Source organism: Chiloscyllium plagiosum, chromosome 48, assembly GCF_004010195.1.
Source record: "Chiloscyllium plagiosum isolate BGI_BamShark_2017 chromosome 48, ASM401019v2, whole genome shotgun sequence".
Taxonomy (NCBI): Eukaryota; Metazoa; Chordata; class Chondrichthyes; order Orectolobiformes; family Hemiscylliidae; genus Chiloscyllium; species Chiloscyllium plagiosum.
The window spans coordinates 6,735,848-6,760,411 of NC_057757.1; the positions used below are offsets into that span (position 1 = coordinate 6,735,848).

General features: G+C 43.8%; 1 protein-coding gene across 1 annotated transcript in view; it reads right to left on the minus strand.

Moving 5' to 3' along the window:
• The window catches only part of LOC122544360 (zinc finger CW-type PWWP domain protein 1-like), a 111,221-nt gene that overhangs the window by 76,885 nt on the left and 9,772 nt on the right, over positions 1-24,564 (minus strand). Inside the window, exons 3-7 of the mRNA XM_043683592.1 lie at positions 21,527-21,589; positions 16,998-17,332; positions 13,577-13,655; positions 1,021-1,087; positions 661-803 (exon numbers count right to left, since the gene is read on the minus strand). Coding sequence (XP_043539527.1) covers positions 661-803; positions 1,021-1,087; positions 13,577-13,655; positions 16,998-17,332; positions 21,527-21,589 — 687 coding nt within the window. The remainder of the gene's footprint in view (positions 1-660; positions 804-1,020; positions 1,088-13,576; positions 13,656-16,997; positions 17,333-21,526; positions 21,590-24,564) is intronic.

Here is a 24,564-nt window from a genome sequence, read left to right on the forward strand (position 1 = left end):
GACCATTGAGACAAGAATATAAATTGCTCGAAAAGCTCAGCAGGTTTGGAGAGAAATCAGAGTTAACGTTTTGGGTCGAGCAACCCTTCCTCAGAGCCTCATGATTATTGAGGCTAGCTTTTAATTCCAGATTTATTAACTGAATTTAAATTTCACCAGTTACCATGCTGCTGTTGAACCCACAGTAGTCTGTGCCTCTGGGCCACTACCATTACCATTTAACCACTAACCACTGCCTTTGCTCAATTAGTGCAGGCAGAAATAGTCATGAAACAATAGAACAGTAGATTTGATAAATAGGGGTATAGAGTAAAAGAATTAAGAGATTATGATTTTTTGGCATGAAATCCTCAGGATGAAGCTGGAAAAGTGGATAATGATTTGCAGTAAAGGATGATACAGGGAGCACAGTGCAATGGCATGAATTTTGGATCCCAGCAAAGGGTTACAAACTTTTAAAGTTTTCACTTATGACTTTCCAAAAACCACATCATCTGGAGAATCATATGCTCAAACACATACCTAATGACTTAACAAAAATGCCAACATAACAAAACATTGACTTGTACATTCATAACATCGCTCATAATGCTCTCTGTGCTGTAACCTGTCTCTATCAACTACTTGCTTAATCAATACAGGTTTTCACTCATTGCTTACTTGTATCGATTAGAAGTTTGCTTTTCCGAGAGAGTTTGTGAGCTTTATTCTCCTTTGATTTGGCCTTTGTTTTCCTTACTCCCGGTGCCTCTGAGTGCTCACTGCTTTTGGTTACTGAAGGCTCCGACGGCACAATGTTCTCACTGTGTGTGTGTAGAAACATTGACTTGAGCGCAGATGAAAACAAGGATATCAAGACCAACATTTTAGCAAGATAAAAGAGTTTGCCATTAATCCGGAATTCTTGCGGAGAGGTAATTTATCACACAAATAATTAATCCTTCAAATACTGTTACAAGTAGAGTGATGGAAGCAACATTGAATGAATCAATCAAGAGATTTGATTCTGGGTCTCTGTACCTGACAAGGAGTGGTTCACTGTTCTCTTGTAAGCTTTTCACTTTGCGTATTAGCTTCTTGCTGCTTGCTGTTATGGAATGAAATAAAAGTAAAAATAAATTAAGCAAAACAACAAAAAATATTATTATTCCAAGATATTCCAAAATAGGAACAAACATGGAAATTCAAATGAAAAGCAACTGCACTTCGATTTAATTTCATTTGATTTTCACCATAACTGTTCCTTTAAGTATTTTCTTTAGCAAAGTTTTCCTTGTCATTTCTGCTAAAGTATTTGGCTACTTCCTCGCGTATGATAGCCGGGTGTTCTTCCAGCCCACCAAATCCTTCTGAAGAATGCAGAAGTGTTGTAGACAAAGACAGAGGCAGACAGAATCCTAGGGGTTCAGGTATCAAAGCGCTGTGAAGTTTGTGTTGCAGTTGGACAGGGTGGTTAAGAAGACATTTAGCATGCTTGCCTTTGTTGCTCAGACATTTGAGTATAGGAGTTGGGACATTATGTTGAGGTTGTACAGGACGTTGGTGAGGCCTTTTCTGGAATTCTGTATCCAGTTCTGGTCACCCAATTATAGGAAGGATATTATTAAGTTGGAGAGGGTTCAGAAGAGACTTACCAGGATGTGGCCGGGGTTGGAAGGTTTGAGTTATAAAGAGAGGCTTGATAGGCTGAGACATTTTTCACTGGAGCGTAGGAGGTTGAGGGGTGACCTTAGAGAGATTTATAAAATCATGAGGGGCACAGATAAGCAATAATGAGGGGGCATAGCTTTAAATTAAGGGGTGGTAGGTATAGGACAGATGTTAGGGGTAGATTTTTTACTCAGCGAGTCGTGAGTTCATGGAATGCCCTGCCAGTAGCAGTGGTGGACTCTCCCTCTTTATGGGCATTTAAACGGGCATTGGATAGGCATATGGAGGATAGTGGGCTAGTGTAGGTTAGGTGGGCTTGGATCGGTGCAACATCGAGGGCCAAAGGGCCTGTACTGCGCTGTATTCTTCTATGTTCTATGATAAGGTGAATGGCAGGTGTCTTTTCATTACAGTGGGGGATTCAAGACTAGGGGACATATTTTTAAGGTGAGAGGAGAAGGGTTTACAAAAGACATGGGGGCAATGTTCTCTTACACAGAGATGGTTCATGTGTGGAATGAACTTCCAGAGGAAGTGGTGGATGTGGGGTTATAACATTTAAAAGACATTTGGATGAGTACATGAATAAGAAATGTTTGAAGGGATATGGGCCAAGTGCATGCAGGTTGGACTAATTTAGTTTGGGATTGTGGTCGATGCGGAATGGTTGGACCCAAGGGTCCAACCTGTATTCCTGATGAAGGGCTTTTGCCCGAAATGTCGATTTACTGCTCCTCGGATGCTGCCTGAACTGCTATGCTTTTCCAGCACCACTCTATTCCAGAATCCAAGGGTCTGTTTCATGTTGTATGACTCTACGTTACTAGCAAGCTAGTGGTCATGAGCAGGATTTTAGGCAGCAGGATTCTTACACCAGGGACGTGAAGGAACAGCCCCCAATATGGGTTAGGAGTGGTGATCATGAGTTTTTTTTAAAATATAAATTCATTCACAAGACAAGGGCATCGCTGGCTAGGCCAGCGTTTATTGCCCATCCCTAATTGCCCAGAGGGTAGTTAAGAATCAACCACATTGCTGTGGGTCTGGAATCACATGTTGGCCAGACCAGGTAAGAAACAAGAGCGTGGTGCTGGAAAAGCACAGCAGGTCAGGCAGCATCCGAGGAGCAGGAGAATCGACGTTTCAAGCCTAACCTCTTCATCAGCATTCCTGATGAAGGCCTTATGCCCGAAACATCAATTCTCCTGCACCTTGGATGCTGCCTGACCTACTGTGCTTTTCCAGCACCACCCTCTCGACTCTGTCTCCAGCATCTGCAGTCCTCACTTTCTCCTAGACCAGGTAAGAATGGAGGTTTCCTTCCCTAAAGGACACTGGTGAACCAGATGGGATTTCTCGACAATCAACAATGGTTTCACGGTCATCAGTAGATTCTTAATTTCAGATTTTTTAAAAAAAAATTGAATTCATATTCTATCATCTGCCATGGTGGGATTCAAACCCAAGTCCTCAGAAAATTAACTGAGTTTCTGGATTAATAGTCTAGCGATAATACCACTAGGCCATCGTCTCCCCTCAAGTGACTCGAGTTCCATGGTCCAATAGGGAAAAGGGGCCCCAAGTTTCCCATGTGGAGCCTGGAGGAACTCTCTCACTCAGAGGTCTGCTGACATCACCACCGTAATGGAACAGATATCTAACAATGATGTACAAAATGCAGAAAGGAGATGGAGGGAGTGGTGATGTTGTGCAATGAGAACAACCTCTCTCTCAATGTTGGCAAAACTAAAGAACTGATCATTGACTTCAGAAACAAAGAACACCCCCCCCCCCCCCCCCACCCATTTACATCAACAGAACTGAGGTTGAGAGGGTGGAGAGCTTCAAGTTCCTCGAAGTGACAATAACTGACAACCTGTCTTAGACTTCCCGCATAGATGCAATGGTCAAGGCACCACAACACCTCTTCTTCCTCAGGCGGCTCAGGATATTCAGCAACGTCTACAGATGCACCATTGAGAGCATAAAGACGGTTGCATAATGGCCTGGTATGGCAACTGCTCTGCCCAGGAACATAAGGAACCACAGAAGGTGGTGTGCACAGCCCAGATCATCATGGAAGCCAACCATTCATCCAAGGACTCCATTTACACGGCTCGCTGCCGCAGAAAAGCTGCCAACATCATCAAAGCCCCATCGCACCCCAGTGATGGTCTCCTACAACCTCTTCCGTCAGGCAGAAGATACAGAAGCCTGAACATGCACACACCAGCAGGTTCAGGAACAACCTCTTCTTGGCCATTGTTAGACTGATGAATGGACTCATTAGCCTCAAATAATGCTGATCTTACTAATGCTGATCTCACCTACTGCATGCACTATGCAATGTAACCTGCATGCCTCTGTTGAAGTATTTTGATCTGTACATTCTTGCTTACTACTTTCTGCTTGTATTACTTGTAAATAAAGCTTTTCACTGCACCTCGGCACATAGAGTTATAGAGTCATAGAGATGTACAGCATGGAAACAGACCCTTCAGTCCAACCCATCCACGCCGACAAGACATCCCAACCCAATCTAGTCCCACCTGCCAGCACCCGGCCCATATCCCTCCAAACCCTTCCTATTCATATACCCATCCAAATGCCTCTTAAATGTTGCAATTGTACCAGCCCCCACCACATCCTCTGGCAGCTCATTCCATACACATACCACCCTCTGCATGAAAAAGTTGCCCCTTAGGTTTCTTTCATATCTTTCCCCTCTCACCCTAAACCTATGCCCTCACATGTGACAATAAATCAATCAATCAAAAAGAATTCTTAAACAGAAACAAATCTATCTGGGCCCCTTCCAGTTACAATTCTGACTGTCACTAAGTTACATTGGACAGGCCAGGAACTACCTCAGTGTCAACACAAAGTCACCTGCATCTGTGTGACAGCTGAAGGAAGGAAGCAGGTTCTTCCTGCTTGGGTCATTACAGATCCCAAACCTGTAAATCCACCTGTAGAAATACAGTAAATCAATCTTCTCAGAACACAGGAACAAGAGGTGGCCATTTAACCCCCTGATCTGTTATATTCAGTGGGATCATGTCTGACGATAAGACGCAAGAGCAGAAGTAAGTCATTCAGGCCATTGAGTCTGTTCCACCAGTCACTTAATCATGATTGATCTACCTGGTCAGCGTGGAGGAGTTGAGCCAAAGGGCCTGTTTCTGTGCTGTATGACTCTGTGATAATCTTCAACTCCACTTTCCTGCCTTTAACTCATAACCCTTGTTCCCCTTATGGGTTAAAAATTTCTCTCAGCTTTAAATAAACTTAATGGCCCAGCCTCAACAGCCCTCTGCAGTGAAAAACAAATACAGATTCACTCCATTCTGCGAGAAGAAATTCATACAAATTTCTGTTCTACCTAGGTGACCCTTTACTCTGAAATTATGCCTCCCGGTCCAAGACTCTCCCACGGGGGAGCGAAATTTCTCAGTGTCTACCCTATCAAGCTTCCCCGCTGACCTCCCCAAAATAATCTTTACAAGTCTTGGAGCATTAGTGAAGAGAGAAACAGCATTAACATTTCAAGTTCTTCACAATCGTATTAGACTCAAAATGTTTACTCTGTTTTCTTCACCACAGGTGCTATCAGACCAGCTTAGTTTTGCCAGAATTTTCTACTTTTATTTCAGCTGTATTTCAGCACTTTGCTTTTACTCACTGAAGAATCTGTTTGTTTCAATAGGTTGCCTGTCATTCTTTTAAACTCCATTGAATACGGGTCTACCCTACTCAACCTCTCCTCATAAGAAAGTCCCTCCGTACCCAGGATCAGCTTAGGAAATCTTCTCTGAACTGTTTCCAGTGCCAGTATATCATTCATAAATTCATAGAATCCTTACAGTGTGGAAGCAGGCTATTCAGTCCATCAAGCCTAAACCCACCCTCTAAAGAGCACTCCACACAAACCCACCTCCCAACTTTGTAATCCTGCATTTCCCATAGCTAATCTACCCACACTGCACATCCCTGGACACCAGGGGGCAATGTCAATCCAGCTAATGTGCACATCTTTGGACTGTGGGAGGAAACCAGAACATCCAGAGGATACCCAACGCAGACACAGGGAGAATGTGCTCCAAGTTTGGGATATTTGTGTCAGTCATCCCTGGACGCAGATCAGAGGTGATCACTGTGCCGTGAACTTTCCAAAGGTTGCTGAATCCAAACTATGGTTCATGGCTCCCGTGAAGTTCATGAATGAACCACCAGTCATGTTGAATAGATGGTCACCCCAGCTCACATTCATGTGACTAGTGTGAGTACAGAGTGTGGGCTTGCTACCTGCACTCATACACGTTAGAAACTAGAGGCATCAGGATTGATCAGGGACCCCAGAATCAGGTGCCATCCATTATTAAATTCCCTCTGCTTTCATTCTCTCACGGTTGGAGGATTAAAAATCTTGGCCCATTGTTCTAGCAATTCCACACACGGTCCTTCTCAGTGTACCCTTCAGAAGTCGGCTTTTTGTGGCGCAGTGTTACTGTCCCTACATCTGAACCAGGACGCCTGTGTTCAAGTCTCATTCCTGATGAAGGGCTTTTGCCTGAAACGTCCACTCTCCGCTCCTTGGATGCTGCCTGACCTGCTGTGCTTTTCCAGCACCACACTCTCAATTCAAGTCTCACCTGTTCAAGAGGTGTGTAATAATGTCTCTGAACAGACTGATTAGGAAATATTCATCCTACTGTGGTGCCAAGAACCTCAGGTACAAGGTGGGTCTACTTATTCTGGCTGTTGTGTGGACCCTTAAAGGCTTTCAAATATTTCTGAATTATCTTTTTATCTCATCCAATGTTAAAGGGGTTCAACAAATAAAGGAGGGAACATTTCCAACAGCTAAGAGATACGGATCGACTCCAGCAACACTCTCTCCACTACAGACACCCGATGCCAGGAATCCTGTCTTCATGAAGGATAATTTAATGAACCTACCCCTCTGTCCATCAAAGTGCTTCATCTCACAGTCCTTGACTGGGCTCATAAAGGAGCCTCCCAGTGGATGTACGGATCTGCTGCCCTTGAGATTTTCTGGTCCCTTTCATTTAACTCTGCAGAGCTTTGCTTGTTGCTGTTTGTCTTGAGCCCACAGACATCCTCTGCTGGCCGCGAGCCTTACTGCACACATTAAATGTTAACTTTTCTGACACGGAATTTTATCCCAGACTTCAGTGTCTTATGGTTCTTCACAAACCACTTAAAGAGCTAATATCTCAGGGTAATTCCATCACCAACACTGGTTCTGACATTTTTCTCAATGTGCAAACGCCACACAGTCACCTGAAGGTGAAATCAAATCTAGATCCCTGGTGCTGTGAGGCAGCAGTGCTAACCGCTGAGCTGCCATGCTGTCCATTTAATGGACAATTTCAGAGGCCAAGTTGAATTTGCAACACACCCCCACCCCTGACCAATTCCACTCACCCTAGCAACCCTCTGCATGTCTGCAGTAATCTAGGTCCCTGCAGGTGATCATCCACAATGATGGCTCAGCTACTGCGGCCATATTATATCCATAAGGGGTTATTAAAGTTGCTGAGACAGAGCTTCTAAGATAGAGATGCCTGCTCCTTCTCCCTGGCCTGCATTGGCAAGTCACATCTCCTTCTAAGCAGGAAGGCTTTCCATTGACGGCCCAGCTTTGAGAGCCTGCTCACGCTCTTCATTGAAGGGTAAGCCTATCTTTCAGCCATGAATTAGCCAATTCAGTCAGAACCACTATTGGGTGCTAGTGGGTTCAGGAACGTTATGTTAATCTAGCAAATAGATAAGCGGGTGATTGGGGTTAATTATAGTGTCTTGTAGCACAGTGGTTAGGGATCTTGTGGCACAGTGGTAGTGTCCCTACCCTGGACAAGGAGGCCCGGGTTCAAGTCCAGCCTGCTCCGTCGAGGTCTGTAAAAACATCTCTGAGCCGGTTGATTAGAAAATAGTTGTGGCATGGTGGTTATTTGAAAACATTTGTGGCAGAGTGATAGCCCACAGGGGCTCTTGTGGTGCAGTGTTAGTGTCCCTGCCTATAGCCAATCCACCTAACCTGCACATCTTTGGACTGTGGGAGGAAACTGGAGAACCCAGGGAGAATGTGCCAACTCCGCACTGACAGTCACCTGTGGATGAAATCAAACATAGATCCCTGGACCCAGGAGACCTCAGTTCAAGTCCCACCTTCTCCAGAGATGTGTAATGACACCTCTGAACAGGTTGATTAGAAAATACCTTTGGCACAGTTCTAGCACAGTGGCAGTGTCCCTACTACTGGGCCAGGAGGCACAGGTTCAAGTCTCGCCTCTTCCAGAGGTGCGTATCTTTTTTAACTTTGTTCATGGAAATTGATCTTCAGTAGCAAGGCCATTACTTACTGCACATCGCTAACTGACCTTGGGAAGATGGGGTGAGTTGTCTTAGTGCAACATTCACAGTCCATGTGGTGTTCAGGACACTTACAGCACTGTTTGATCCCACAACACCAAAGGAACGGCGATACAGGTCCGGCTAGGTTGGTGTATCAGTTGGATGGAACTTGTTAGTGGTGGTGTTCCTGTTCAACTGCTGCCCATTTCCTTCTAAGCGGCAGATGTCACAGGATTGGAAATTGGTGTCAGAGGAGCCATGGTGATCGCTACAGTGCATTTTGAAGATAGTTCGCACTGCTATTACTGTGCACTGTGGTGCAATAAGTGAATATTTCAGTCAACAGACATCTACGATCCAGATAATATGTTGCTTTTTTAACCTTCATTAAAGGTTCTAAATTTTGTCTACCATAGATACCAAAACAAAAAATAGAGCCTTTCACAATCTTATAGCACTGAAACAAACCCTTCAGTTCAACCAGTCAATGCCAAACATAATCCCAAACTAAACTAGTTAGAATCCCTACAGTGTGGAAACAGTCCCTTCGGTCCAACAAGTCCACATCAACCCTCCGAAGAGAGACCCTCCCAGACCTATTCCCCTATATTTTACCCCTGACTAATGCATCTAACCTACACATCCCTGTACAGTATGGGCAATTTAGCATGGCCAATTCACCTAACCTGCACATCTTTGGATTGTGGGAGGAAGCCAGAGAACCCAGAGGAAACCCACACAGACGCAGAGAGAATACGCAAACTCCACACAGACAGTCGCCCAGGTCTCTGGTGCTGTGAGGCAGCAGTGCTAACCACTGAACCACCGTGCTGCCCCAGTCCCACCTGCCTGCTCCTAGCCTATATCCCTCTAAACATTTCTTATTCATGTATTCATCTAAATGTTTCTAATCCATCACTTCCTCAGGAAGTTCATTCCACATGCAAACCACCCTCTGTGTAAAAACATTACCCCCATGTCTTTTTTAAATCTCCCTCCTCTCACCTTAAAAAAGACAACTACCTTTACCTCTATCTCCACCCCTCATTATTTTATAAACTTCAACAGGTTGCCTCTCTGGAGCTCCTACGCTCCAGTGAAAAACGTCCCAGACTATCCAGCCTTTGTTTATAATTCAGACCTTCCATTCCTGGTAACATTCTACAAATTGCAATACAGAATGAGATGATCTGGATTTTCTTCAGAGTTGAGAGAAACATATTGACCATTATCGCTATTCTTTACATAGTGCCAGTGGACATTCAGATCCATCTGACAGGGCGGACAGGGCACCAGAGTGATTCCTCACTTAAGCAGCAACATGTTCAGAGGTTCACTGGCAGTCTGATTTATTGTCTCAAGTCTCTGGAATGAAAAGATAGTGATGGCCTCGTGGTGATGTCGTTAGACTAGTAATCCAGAAGTCTAGGTGATATTCCAGGAGCTCGGGTACAAATTGCGCCCTTGGTAGATAATGGCATTGAATCCAATTTAAAAGTCTGGATTTACTCGTCTAACAATAACCACGAGACCATTGTCAATTGTCGTAAAATCCCTCTGGTTCACTCATGTCTTCAGGGTTCTTGTGCAGTGCATACCTCTGAGCCAGGAGGCATGGGATTGAGTCCCACCTGCTCAGGTCTGAATAAGTTGATATGAAAAAACACCGACATAATAGCGTAGTAAAGGAGAAGCAAATAGTTCTGAAGTGTAAAGTCAACTCCTCCATCCTTCTCTGACTCAGAAAGTGAATAGCCCAGGGTAAGGCAGTCCAAAACGAGAGGGCATAGGTTTAAGGTGAGAGGGGAAAGATTTAAAAGGGGCAACGTTTTCACACAGAGGATGGTGTATATATGGATTGAACTGCCATAGCAAGTGGCAGAGGCGGGTGCAATTACAACATTTAAAAAGCATTTGTACAGGTACGTGGATAGGCAGGGTATGGAGAGATATGGGCCAAGTGGGAATAGTTCAGTTTAGGAAACCTGATCAGCATGGACAAGTTGGGCCTAAGGGCCTATTTCTCTGCTGTATGGCTCTAAGTAAGAGTGCTACCGACTGAGCCGAGACAGACAGATGCTAAACTAGCTACAGGGAAACTAAAGTTACACAGTCTCCCTTTAAAAAAAAAAATCAGTATTACATTGGCCATCCTTCAATTCTCAGACAAACACTAACACTCATCAGAGCCCTGAGACAAAACTTTTTAATTTTTTTATTCCGAGTACGAAGCCAATTGGAAGCTAATCCTTAATCTTCTTTTGACTCAAATAAGTGATCCAAAATGTTTCTTTTCTCTTTCTCATCTCACTCCAGAATTCACCTGGTTTCCAATATTTCTTTCAATGAGCCGTTGCTACCCCTTATTTAATTTGAAATATTACTTTTTTTTTCTGACGGGAAGGCTTGGAGGCCTGCTATGCTTTTCCAGTATGTAACGCTCCTTGTTTTTACAATGTTCGGGTGCACAGTACAGTCTGGGATCACTGTGCTTGCGTTAAGATGGCGAACCCCTGTACAAGATAAAGAGCATTGTGCTGACATGCACAAGCACTGAGGCTCTTAACAACATTTACTCTATGCTCACAGTAACCAACACCAAGAAAACAACGAGAGTGGGTGTTGAGAAATGGTCCCTTGGCTCAGTGAGTCCAGTTCTCCCAAACACTGTTTAGATTCGACACTTAACAGGCTTTGTCCTGTAGATCTGGAACTTACATTCTCTTTTCAACAGAAAACACAGCAATCCTGTTTCTCCTCCATAACTACCCTGCTAAGAAACCTGCTGGATTACGCATCTTTGACCAGTATGATTTCTGAGAATGCTGTTTCGTCAGCACATCACTATCTTTCAAGACATGCAGGCATTCTCCATTTCAACAAAAGAGAAACGTCATTTCTCGAAGGGGGAGGATAACCAAAGGATAACCTGGTCGTCAAAAATAAATGGGATAGTTATTCGGGGAATGAGAGGCACATTTCCCTCTGTTACAAGCAGTGATTCAACTGCAGCTGGAGAGGAGATTAGAAGCACAGAAATTAGGAGCAGGATTAGGCTACATAGCCCTTCCGATCTGTTCCACTATTTAATATGGTTATGGCTGATCATCGAACTCAGTCCCCTGTCCCCGCTTTCTCCCACATCCTTTGAACGCTTTAAATCTAAGGACTAAATCTAACTCATTCTTGAAAATATTTGATGTTTTGGCCTCATCCACATTCTGTGGCAGAGAAGTCCACAGGCTCACCATAGAGTCACAGACTTGTACAGCACGGAATCAGATCCTTCAGTCCTACTCATCCTGCCAACCAGATGTTTTAAATTAATCTCGTCTCATTTGCCAGCATTAGGTCCATATTCCTCTAAACCCTTCCTATTCATATACCCATCCAGGTGCCTTTTAAATGTTATAATTGTACCAGCCCCCACCACTTCCTCTGGCAGCTCATTCCATGCACACACCACTGTCTGTTTGAAAGAGTTGCCCCTAAGGTCCCTTTTAAGTCTTTTCCCCCTCTCACCTTATGCCCTTTAGTTTTGGACTCCTCTACAGTGGGAAAAAGACTTTGGCTATTTATCCATGCCCATCATGATTTTATAAACTCTCAATAAGGTCACCCCTCAGCCTCCGACACTCTAGGGAAAACAGCCCCAGCCTATTCTGCCTCTCCCTGTAGCTCAAATACCGCCCCCCTACCCTGGCAAAATCCTTGTAAATCTTTTCTACACCCTTTCAAGTTTAACAATACCTTTCCTAAGCAGGAGACCAGACCTTAATGCAATATTCTAACAGTGGCCTAACTAATGTCCTGTTTAGCCACAACGTGACATCCCAACTCCTGTACTCAGTGCACCGATGAATAAAGGGAAGCGCACCAAACGCTTTCAAGGAACTATGAACCTCATCTCAGTCCTAAATGGCCTTCTCCTTGGGCTGTGACATTTGATATTTAGAAATTATTATGAACTGTAGGTTAACTTTTACTCCTTCACCCAGATTAGGGAAACAGTGGTGAAGTGGTACTGTCACTGGATTTGTAACTGGGGACATGGATTCAAAGACCATGATGATAGTTGTCATAAGACAATAGACAATAGGTGCAGGAGTCGGCCATTCGGCCCTTCGAGCCAGCACCACCATTCATTATGATCATGGCTGATCATCCACAATCAGTATCCTGTCCTGTCTTATCCCCATAACCCTTGATTCTACTACCTCTAAGAGGTCTATCCATCTCTTTCTTGAAAGTATCCAGAGACTTAGCCTCCACTGCACTCTGGGGCAGAGCATTCCATACACCCACCACTCTCTGGGTGAAGAAGTTTCTCCTCAACTCTGTTCTAAATGGTCTACCCCTTATTTTTAAACTGTGTCCTCTGGTTCTGGACTCACCCATCAGCGGCCTTCCTCTCCTTTAATAATCTTGTACGTCTCAATCAGATCCACTCTCATCCTTCTAAACTCAAGTGTATACAAGCTCAGTAGCTCCAATCTTTCAACATATGATAGTCCTGACAGTGAACTAATGACATAACCATGGGGTCTATTTTTACACTTTGGCCATGTACTCCTTGCACTTGAATAATTTGCTCAACCCTCATTCTCTGGACTCTCACACAAGAAGAAGGTTTACGTTTTATGTTTTGCCCCTTACTTCTCTCAGAGCAATTCATTTTTCTCTGTGTCAACCTGATCAGATTATTTAATTGCTTTAAATTACAATGTCCATAATCTTCTGCCAATCAATGAACAGGTGAAGTGCTGAGGGTTCTTGTGGTGCAGTGGCAGTATCCCTACCATTGAGCCTGGAGACCTGAGTTGGGGTCTCAACTGTTCTAAAGGTGTGTAATAACATCCCTGAGCAGGGTGATTAGAAAGTAGTTTATAAGCAAGGTGCTGGAGAGTTGCTGTGCGTTTGAAATCAGAACGCAGCATACTTGGGAAGGGGAAACCTTTTGAAAAATTGCGTTTTTTAAAAGAAAGGCACGGTGGCTCAGTGGTTAGCATTGCTACCTCACAGCGCCAGGGACCCGGGTTCGATTCCCACCTTGGATGACTGTCTGTGTGGAGTTTGCACATTCTCCCTGTGTCTGCGTGGGTTTCCTGTGGGTGCTCCAGTTTCCTCCCACAGTCCAAAGGTGTGCAGGCCATGCTAAATTGTCCATAGTGGTGGATGCATTAGTCAGGGTAAATAGAGGCTGGGGGTGGTGGGTTATTCTTTGGAGGGTCAGTGTGGACTTGTTGGGCCAAACGGCCTGTTTCCGTAGAGAATCTAATACTTTCAGAATCAGAAATTAATTATTCAGTGTCTATGTTGGGAAGGAAATATATATTTGCCTGGGGCAGGTAGGGGTGATACAAAGCATAGACTCAACAGAACGACATCAGAGAATAGGTCAAATTAATAGGATGACCTATATTCATTTGAATAGCTGCCCAGTATTTGCCCAATGCTAGCTATACAGCTGTGAGGGGCTTGCAACAATTACACTACAGTGTGGCACACAATCCAATATAATCATAAATCGTATGTCCAGAAGCCATACCTATGCATTCCTCTAGAGACTTGTCTATGACAGACTGGAAGATCTTTTCATACTGAATATCACTGAGTGTTGAGATCGGCTGAAAAGATTAATCAAAAGCAACACTTTAAAAAAAAGAGGAAAAACTACACACATCTACAGGTAATTAATGTCCAGCTGCTACGAAAAAGATATAAATTAAATTTTATCCGGCATGAGTTTAATACATACATAAGACTATTATGTCTGCAACAGGATTTTATAGAGTCATATAGCACGGATACAGACAACTAGTCTACACCGACCGTGTTCCCAAACTAAACTAGTCTCACCTGCCTGCGCTAGGCCCATATCCCTCCAAACCTTTCCTATACATGTACCTCTCCAAATGCCTTTTAAATGTTGTAACTGTACCTGCATCGACCACTTCCTCTGGAAGTTCATTTTACACACATCTTAAAAAAATGTCCCTCACATCTTTTTAAATCCTTACCCTCTCGCCTTAAAAATATGTCCCCTAGCCTTGAAATCCCCCATCCTAGGGAAAAAGACACCTTATCTGTACCCCGCCATGATATTATAAAACTCTATAAGGTCACATCTTAACCTCTTACACTCCCCAATGAAAAACTCCCAGCTTATCCAGCCTCTCCCCAATACTCAAACCCTCTACTCCCAGCTTCACCCTGGTAAATCTTTTCTGAACCCTCTCAAATCTAATAATATCTTTTCTATAGCAGGGGGACCGGAACTGGACACAGTGCTCCAGAACAGGGCTTTACCAATATCCTGTACAACCTCAATATGACGCCCCAATTCCTTTACCCAAAAAATGTTAAAACAAAATTTAAAGGAATTAGATTAAAGTATTTGTGCATTTTTTTATAGCACTGCGCAATCTCAAAATGCATATTTGTGAGGGTGTGTGGACATGAGCACTTAGGAAAGTTTCTCCCCCGCCTCTACTCTCATTGAAATCCCCCACGTTACCTATTTTATTCTCTTAAACAACAATCTCCCTCATTCTTACATCAAATTCATCCTTTCTCTTCTGCACCCTTTCTTTTTAATGTCAAACCTCCTAAAGTACGTTCCTTACACCCAACAATATTTAAACAAACTGTCTTGCCAACCCCCTCCCCCCCACAGAATGTCACAAAGTCACCAGGAATTAATAGTTAATCTCACAGACATTTTTGTGGGGAACACTTAGAAATAAATCATTGGAGTATTAAAAAGTAAACGCCAGAGAGCAAGGAAAAAGCTGCTTAACTGAAAGTCAAGAAACATCCAATCCAATATCAGTCTATTTATTTCCCTAGTGGTGTGAGAAAGTAAATTGTTTTGTGAGGATAGCATGTCAGATGTGAGGTACTGCATTTTGGTAAAACAAGCAAGGGCAGACTTCAAATACAACATTTAAAAGGCATTTGGATGGGTATATGAACAGGAAGGATTTAGAGGGATATGGACCAAGTGCTAGCAACTGGAACTAGATTAGGTTAGGATATCTAGTCAGCATGGATGAGTTAGACCAAAGGGTCTGTTTCTGTGCTGTACATCTCTATGACTTATACAATTACAAATAGGGCCTTGGACAGTGTTGTATAACAGAGAGACCTAGAGGTTCAGGTACATAAATCTTTGAAATTTGCATCACATTTAGATAGGGTGGTTGAGAAGGTGTTTACCACACCCATCTTCATTGCTCAGACATTTTGAGTACAGGAGTTGGGATGTCATGTTCAGGTTGTACAGGACGTTGCTGAGGCCCCTTATAGAATACTGTGTCCAGTTCTGGTTGCCTTGTTAAAGGAAGGATACTATTAAGCCGGACAGGGTTCAGAAGAGATTTATCAAGATGTTGCCAGAATGGAGGTTTGAGTTATAAGGAGAGGCCGAATGCACTGGGTATGTTTTCACTGGAGCATAGGAGGTTGAGCAGTGGCCTTGTAGAGGTTTATAAAATCATGAGGGTTATAGATAAGGTGAATGGCAGATGTCTTTTCCCTAGGGTGGGGGATTTCACGTTTTGGGGACATAGTTTTAAGGTGAGAGGAGAACAATTTAAAAAAGACATGACAGGCAAATCTTTTTGCACAGAGGGTGGTTCGTGGGAGGAATGAACATCCAGAGGAAGTGTTGAATGCAGGTCCAGTTACAACATTTAAAAGACATTTAGGTAAGTGCATGAATAAAAAATGTTTGGAGGGGCATGGGCTAGGAGCAGGCAGGTGGGACCAGTTTAATTTGGGGGATTATGGTCGGCGTGGACTGATTGGGCGGAAGTGTCTGGTTCTGTGCTGTATGATTCTATAAAGCAGGAACGTAGGCTAGCTGAATGCAGGACATCCTGAGATCAATCATCCTTGAATATGTCCAACTGTAGAGTTGGCAACTGTAAACAAACACAAACAAAAGTTGCAGGAGAAACTCAGCAAGTCTCTGTGGTGAGAAAAGAGGTTAACGTTTCAGGTCTTGTGGCCCTTCTTCAGAGCTATTAGCAACCCTAACTGTAGACTAGGCCACTACATCGGTATCCTGCGATGGAGCTGTGCACAATTAGTGGCAAAGTCATTTTTATGATTAGCATGTAGGCCCAACGGATTCTGTATTCATTGGAATCAGAGCCAGGTGGATCTCACCAACTATGAGATCCTTGACTGGGGTTGTTAACTTGATCCACTCAATGAGCCCTGGCTGACAGCTATAAACAGGAGATTCAGAAGGGCTCCTCAGTCTAGGGTAAATAAAATAAACAGGGGATTGAGAAGGGCTCCTCACTCTAGGGACTGGCTTTGAGCTAGCTGGTCACAGCCCATGAACAATGCATATGCAAATAAAGAGTGACTGGGTGATGGAAGACTGGCCTCTGTGCAATTATTTCAGGTTCCTAAATCAATTAAGAGAGCAGGCAGACTTAAAGCAATCACCAAAAGAGATAAGGGAAATAGCTTCTTCATGCAGAGAGTAGCTCGGGTCTCGAGTGTGCTGCCTTACTGAGTGGTAGAGGCAGGTTCAATTCATGCATTCAGAAAGGAGACAGTCTGTTTTTTTAAAAACAATGTGCGGTGTTGCGGGAGGAAGGCAGGAGAATGGCACGAAATGAATTGCACATTTGGAGAGCTAGAGCAGACATAATGGCCTCAATGGCCTTCTTTGGCACCATAGCAATACTGAGAGAGCAGATATGGGGAACTCAATAGGGTACCAGTGACTGCAAGGTCTTCTCTTTTCCCACACCCACCCCCTTAGTGCTACACCCTTCTCAGACCATCAGAGCTTTCAGCATTTCCTTTATCTAACCATTCCACAAACTATGATTATATTTAAACGATCTAACTTAAAACCCGAACATAGGGAGTCTTATGGAAACATCTATAATTATCTCAATGTGTCTTTAATCTACCAGATATGCAAGTGGTTTATTTCAGAACCGCACCTTATTTGTTTTAGTCACACCTCCAACACACTTGGCTTTGCGTTTAACCTTCTCTTCAACGCTGACTTTCTCTGGTTTTGTGATGCAGCCCTCATCAGCGTTTGCCATGGCCTGTCTCTTTTCTAACAACGCTTTCTTTTTCTTCACTGTAAAGCTTTTCTGGTCCCTTTTTTCCATATCCGGGAACGTTCCTCCCGCACTCTCCCTGTTCTGCCCCTCAACTCCAGCAGAGGAGTTCTCACACAGCACCTCCTTCCTTTTCTTCGGTTTCATGATACCATCCTTCGCTCCCGGAGCGATGAAGCACACACCTCTCTTTGTATTCTTCTCGATACCTGAACATTTAAAGATTTTTTTGTGACAAGGTAATTTACTTCCTTGTGCTTTTTTGAATAGTTCAGCATACAGCACAACAGGAATACATAGCAGAATCATATAATAGGGACCCTTCAGCCGTTAAAGCTGCACCAACAAAAAACTGCTCTAAAACCAAACTAGTACCACTTTCCAGCAATCGGCCCATAGCCTTGAATGCTATAACATTTCCTGAAAGTTACAAGGCTTCCCCCCCCTCCACTCTCAACTACCCTCCTAAGGACTGGATTCCAGATGCCCGCCTGCCTCTGGGTGAAAAACGCTTTCCTCAAATCCCCTCTAAAAGTCCTACCTTTCACCTTAAGATTACGCCCCCTTGTTATTGACCCTCCAACTAAAGGCGAGAGGAGAAAGATTTTAAAAAAGACACCGGGGCAATTTTCTTTTACACAGAGAGTGGTTCACATGTGGAATGAACTTCCAGAGGAAGTATGGATGCACATATAGTTACAACATTTAAAAGACATTTAGCTAAGTACCTGAATAAGGAATGTTTGGAAGGATATGGGCCAAGCAGTGGCAGGTGGGATTAATTTAATTTGGGATTATGGTCGGCATTAACTGGTTCGACTGAACTGTCTGTGTCTGTGTTGTATGACTCTATAACTGCTTTCTATCCACCTTGTCCATGCCCCTCACAATCTTATATGCCCCAATCCAGTTCCCTCTCAGCCTTCCCTGCTCTAAAGAAAATAGCCCAAGTTTATCCAGCTGCTTTTTATACGTAAACTGCTCCATCCCTGGCAACATACTGGTGAATCTGCTCTGTACCTCTCCTGTGTAAATACATCCTTCCAATAGTGCAATAACCAGAACTGCAGACAGCACCCTAACTAAAGGGTGGGCGGCACGGTGGCACAGTGGTTAGCACTGCTGCCTCACAGCGCCTGAGACCCGGGTTCAATTCCCGCCTCAGGCGACTGACTGTGTGGAGTTTGCACGTTCTCCCCGTGTCTGCGTGGGTTTCCTCCGGGTGCTCCGGTTTCCTCCCACAGTCCAAAGATGTGCAGGGTCAGGTGAATTGGCCATGCTAAATTGCCCGTAGTGTTAGGTAAGGGGTAAATGTAGGGGTATGGGTGGGTTTCGCTTCGGCGGGTCGGTGTGGACTTGTTGGGCCGAAGGGCCTGTTTCCACACTGTAATGTAATCTAAAATCTAATCTAATGTAATCTAATGTCTAAAGCTTTGCACAGCTCCAACATAACTTCCTTGCTCTTATAACCTATTCCATGACTGATAAATACAAGGGTCCTGTATGCCTGCTCAATTACCCTATTAACTTGCCTTGCCACTTTCAGAGATTCCCCCATAATGCCACACCCATGGGTGAACAGCACATGTGCTGGGTTCAGAATAGATACCATGACATTTGTGATGGTGCCCCCCAAATTCAAAGTGTTTTCAGTAAAAGAGTGGAAAACATGAAGGTAAAGAACTAAGACATGATGGGAGGTTTGTGCTATAAAAATGAGATCATTACTCAATACCATTGACTTCAGAATGTTAGATTTTGTGTATAACGTGTGACCAATGCTATGTCATCTATTTTGTACTACCATCTATCCCTAGTTATGTTGGGACTTAAATTAATTTCATCTAATATTGTACAAAGTACAACATTAGCAGCAGCTTTTATATGAAGTAACGCTGTAAGCTATTTGATTTTGTAAGGACCAGTTTAACAGGAACCTATTGAAAACTGCAATAAAGAAAACATAATTGATATTGCAATCGTTATAAAATTTATGTTTTTGTTTCTTGATTTAAGGTGAATTGTCAAAAGAAGCATTGATGGCACGATACGTTCTTTTACGTAGCAATCAGTTAGGATTTGGAATGTATTGTGGTGGAAGCAAATTCAGTCATGACTTTCCAAAGGTAATCGTACAGGGCTACAGGTAAGGTGGGGAAGTGGGATTAGTTCCTTCAGGGATGGGCTGAATGGCATGTTTCTGTACTTTAACCATTCTGTGATTTTTAAAAACATGGGACCAGCATCCAGATGGCCAGATGGCTTGGTGTATCTCTTGATGTGATACTCACTGAAGATACAAACCAAGAGGCTTGGCCCTTGGCACGTGGCATGTTAGCTGACTATAGCCAGCACAGCAATCCAGGAGCTCATGTTAGTTAGTCTCAGTGCTGCCAGGTAGCACAAGAAATAAAATCAACTAGGATTCTGATAGTCAGTCAGAGAGTCACATAGCACGGAAACCCTTTGGTCCAACTCGTCCGCACCAACCAGACGTACCAATTGGCTCAGTGGTTATCACAGCTGCCTCATAGCACCAGGGACCTGGGTTCAAATCCAGCCTTGGACGACTGTCTGTGTGGAGTTTGCACATTCTCCCCGTGTCTGCGTATGTTTCCTCTGGGTGCTCCAGTTTCCTCCCACAATCCAAAGATGTACAGGTTAGATGAATTGGCCATGATAAATTGCCCATAATGTTCAGGGATGTGCAGGTTAGGTGCATTAGTCAGAAGTAAATAGGGTAGGGGAATGGATCTGGGTAAGTTATTCTTCACAGGGTCAATGTGGATTTGTTGGGCTGAAGGGCCTGTTTCCACACCATATGGATTCTATGGACCTATTCCCATTTGGCCCATATCCCAATACACCCTTCCTATTTAAATACCTATCACGATGCCTTTTAAATGTCACCACTTCCCCAAGTAGCTCGTTCCATACACGCACCACCACCTGCCCAATAAAGGTCCTTTTAAAATCTTCCCCCTCTCACCTTCAAGGTATGCCTTATAGTTTTGGACTCACTCACCCTTGGAATAAGACCTTGGCTATTCATCCTTATCCATTCCTCCCCAAGATTTAAAAAACCTCAATATGGTCACCCCTCAGCCATCGACACTCCAGGGAAAAAAGCCCCAGCCTATTCAGCCTTCCCCTATAGCTCAAACCCTTCAGTCCCAGCAACATCCTTGTAAATCTTTTCAGCGCCCTCTCAATTTTAACAACATCCTTAACACTTTAAGCAACATTACAACCCAGTGTTTTATGCAGATGGTGAGTAAGGAATGGATATTCTTAATTGCCTTCTGAAATGGCTGAGCAAGCCACACAGTCCAAAGAGCAATCAGACAGTGGAAACACTTTAATGCAACACCCAGATCCCAGGAAGGAAAAAAGGGCAAAAAGACACACTGACTAATGGCAGCTATAGACATCAGGAGCTTTCTTGTCTCCTGTGCACAGAATCTACTTTTAACCACTAAGGCATCAAAACAGAAAGTACTTCTTCAAACTAAGTAACCTTTCCTCGCTCTTTTTCTTCAGCACATTCAACATACGATGCAGACAATAGAAACCCTAAAGGAGACAATAATTTTAGCTCTACCATTTGTGACACTTTCCATCATAGAGTCCCACAGCATAGAAACAGAGCCTTTGGTTCAACTCTTCCACGCTGAACAGGTTTCCCAAAATTACTGTGTCCCATTTGCCTGCATTTGGCCCCTATCCCTTTGAACCTTCCCTAGCGATGTACCTGTCCAATTGTCTTTTCAATGTTGTCACTGTACCTGCCTCCACCACTTCCTCAGGCAGCTCATTCCATAAACACACCTGAGAGGTTGCCTCTCAGGTCCCTTTTATATCTCTCCCCTCTCACCCTAAACCTAAGCCCTCTGGTTTTGGACTCAGCTACTCTGAAAAAAAACCTTAGCTATTCAACCTGCTCGTGCCCCTCATGATTTTATAAACCTCTATACGGTCATCCCTCAGCCTCCAACACATCAGAGGAAAAAAGCCCAAGCCTATTCAGCCCCTATATAGCTCAAACCCTCCATTCTCGGCAACATCTCTGTAAATCTTTTCTGAACGCTTTCAAGTTTAACAACATCTCTCCTATAGCGGGGAGACCAGAACTGAATGCAATATTCCAAAAGCGACCTCATCAATACCCTGTACAGCCGCAATATGATGTCCCAATTCCTATGGTCAATGCACTGACAAATGAAAGCAAGCATACCTAACACCTTCTTCACCGTCCTGTCTACCTTGGGTTATAGCCGAAAACTGTTAGATGCCAAAGGTACACTGACGCATAGTTCTTGTGAGAAAATATTTGGAGAAAAGTCACTTTTATCCAACAATTATAGAAATGCATGCCACGTCTGACCTAGCTACTTAAAACCTACCATTGCTTGCTGCAGACACCTCAAATGTACCAGGATTATCAGCACAGCACAGTTTCCTCAGCTCTAGAAAAGTAAGTACACAAAATGCAAATCAATTAAAAGATCTTTCATTTTAAAAGGTGCATTGCCTTATTGAATACAGTGGGTGCAGCCACAGAAACTGGTGAGGAAACATTTGATTTCAAGCCTACTGACAATTATTGTGAGATAGAGAAATGTGAGTACGTGGCACATTTCATTTGCTTACAATTGATTTTCTATACGGAGAGTAGTCAAAATAAATGTTTTGGAGATTTATAAACAGTGACAGCTTTTTGAATGCACCACATCCACAAACGTTCATTCTGTCTACCACCAATGCTCAGTAGCAACAGTATCAGTATCATCAACAAGCTGCACTGCAGAAATTCACCAAGGCTCCTTGGACAGCACCTCCTGAACCCATGGCGACTGAGGGCAGCAAATACATGGGAAAACCACCACCTGTAAGTTCCCCTCCCAGCCGGTCACCATCCTGACCAGGAAATATATCGCCGCTCCTTCAATGTCGCCGGGTCAGAATCTTGGAACTCCCTCCCGAAGTTCATTGTAGATGGCCCACACCAAATGGGCCACAGCAGCTCAAGAAGGCAGCTCACCATCATCTTGTCAAGAATACGTGAGGTATGGGCAATAAATGCTGACCCAGTCAATAATGCCAACACCCCATGAATGAAAAAGAACTGTACATAAGATTTTGCTGGGAAAAGATCACTCCTGAGATGAAGGGCTTATCTAATGAAGAACGATTGGGCCTATACCTATTGGAGTTTAGAAAAATTAAAAATTTTCTCATTCTAAGGAAGCATATAAGACCGTGAGGGAACCTGATATTTGGATACCAGGAGAATGTTTTCTTTTATGGAAGGACACTAGAGCCAGGGAAATAAAAGGAACCAGTTCTGAGGAAGAGTTTTTGGACCCGAAACATTAACTCTGACTTCTCTCCACAAAGGCTGTCAGACCTGCTGAGCTTTTCCAGCAATTTCTGCTTTTATTAAGAATAGGTCTCCCTTTTAAGTCAGGGATGAGAAGAATGTTTTTCCCAGAGGGTCATTAGTACTTGGAATTCTTCTCTCCAGACAGCAGAGGAACCTGAACCATTGTATTAATTCTAAGCTGAGTTAGAGTACTTTTTGTCAACACATTGGGGAATTCAATGGTTATGGCGGCAGACAGGAAGGTGGAGTTCAGATGGCAACCAGATCACCCACAAATTTATTGAATAACAGAACAGGCACAAAGGGCCAAATGGATCTACTCCTAAGTCTAATGTTCCTGTACACAGGAGGAAGTCCTTAGTGGCAAGAGTAATTCCATGCGTAAAAGATGTGAACAAACCCTCTAAATATTGTGCATATTTAGCATCAGGCTTTAGACAATATGATTGCAGGTGATTTTACTGGAGATGATGCCCAGGACCCTGGTGTTAAACATTTCATTTCCTTAGTCTTGCAACCATAGCAGTAAAAGGCAGATTTATATAATTGCTAGCTAAGACAGTACAGATACTCTCACTTTTCCTACTGAAAGCTGAGCAGGCTGATTTTCCAGTCCCACTATCGTCCTCTTTCAGGACAAATTAGGCCTGTTCCTTCCACGCCTTTTATTCTTCTATTGATGTTACCTATTTGGCAACAACAATTCCTGACTACTGCAGTTCCCGCTCCTGACAGGAAAAGCAAAAATCAGAGTCCGTGCACCTTACAGCTCACTTTGTAAAACTCCTGAAGCCCTTATCAGGCATGCCTCCAGTCGCAAGAGCAGGTGCTTGGCTCATCTTTCTGCAGCAGATATTTACAGTCCTTAGATTTAGCATGGAAACACCACCACTTCCAACTTCCCCTCCGAGCCACACACCACTCTGACTTGGAAGTACATCGGCTGTTCCTTCAGAGTCACCGAGTCAAAAATTCTGGAACTCACATGCTAACAGCACAGTGGGCATCCCTACTCCACACGGTCTACAGCAGACAAAGAAGGTGGCTCACCCCCACCTTCTCACCGTCAACTGAGGGGGCCCAGCCAGTGACTCTCATCCCATCCCCTGAAAGACTAAAGAAGGGTCATGGCCTCTAAAGTGGCATAGAGTGACCCCGTGTGAACCCCCCAAAGAGAGGAAATATGATGCAGCAACAAAGATAATTCAAAGATGGGGAGGAAAGTTTCCACCCACAGTCCAAAGATGTGCAGGCTAGGTGGGTTAGCCATGGGAAATGCAGGGTTACAGGGATAGGATGCGGGGTGGGGGGCTTCTGGGCAGAATGTTCTTCAGAGACATGGACACCATGTGCTAAATGGCTTGCTTCCACACTGTAGGGATTCTATGAAAGGGGAGACAATAGAGTGGGGAAATTGCTGGAAAGGTAAGTGTTTTCTGCTGGAAGGAGAATCAAGTCCATCACATTGAGTGGAGCTGATTTTGTTTCCTTTCACTTTTGAAGAGTGCTTTACCGTGGACATACTTGTCATGCCTGTTGTGTCAACTAGCTGCCTTGATGATGTGTTGGAAATGGGTCAGAAGAGGTTTACTAGACTGATACCTCGAATGAGCAAGTTATCTCACGAAGGAAAGCTGGGACAGGGCAGGGCTCATTTCGACTGGAGTTGAAAGAGTAAGGGGAGGTTTGACCAAACTGCATAAGATGCTGAATGGCCTTGACAATGTGGGAACTTCTCGTGGTTCAGTCCAGAACTAAGGAGGTGGGGAGGCGGCACTGTTTTAAAATTATGGGCCTCCATTTTAGAACAGAGATCTTATCTCTCTGTGAGTTGTGCAGTTCAGGAATTCTGCCTCAGAAGGTGGTGGACACGGGATCAGTTACAACACAACTGTGCTGTTTCTTTATTTCAGAGAGGTACCACCACAGTCACCAGAATGTCAGCTTCAGAAGCAGTGGGTAAACAGCGTCGAACTCCGAGCGTTAGACAAAAAAAGCGTGGCGAAAGTGAAGACTGCAGATGCTGGAGATCAGAGTCAAAAGTGTGGTGCTGGAAAA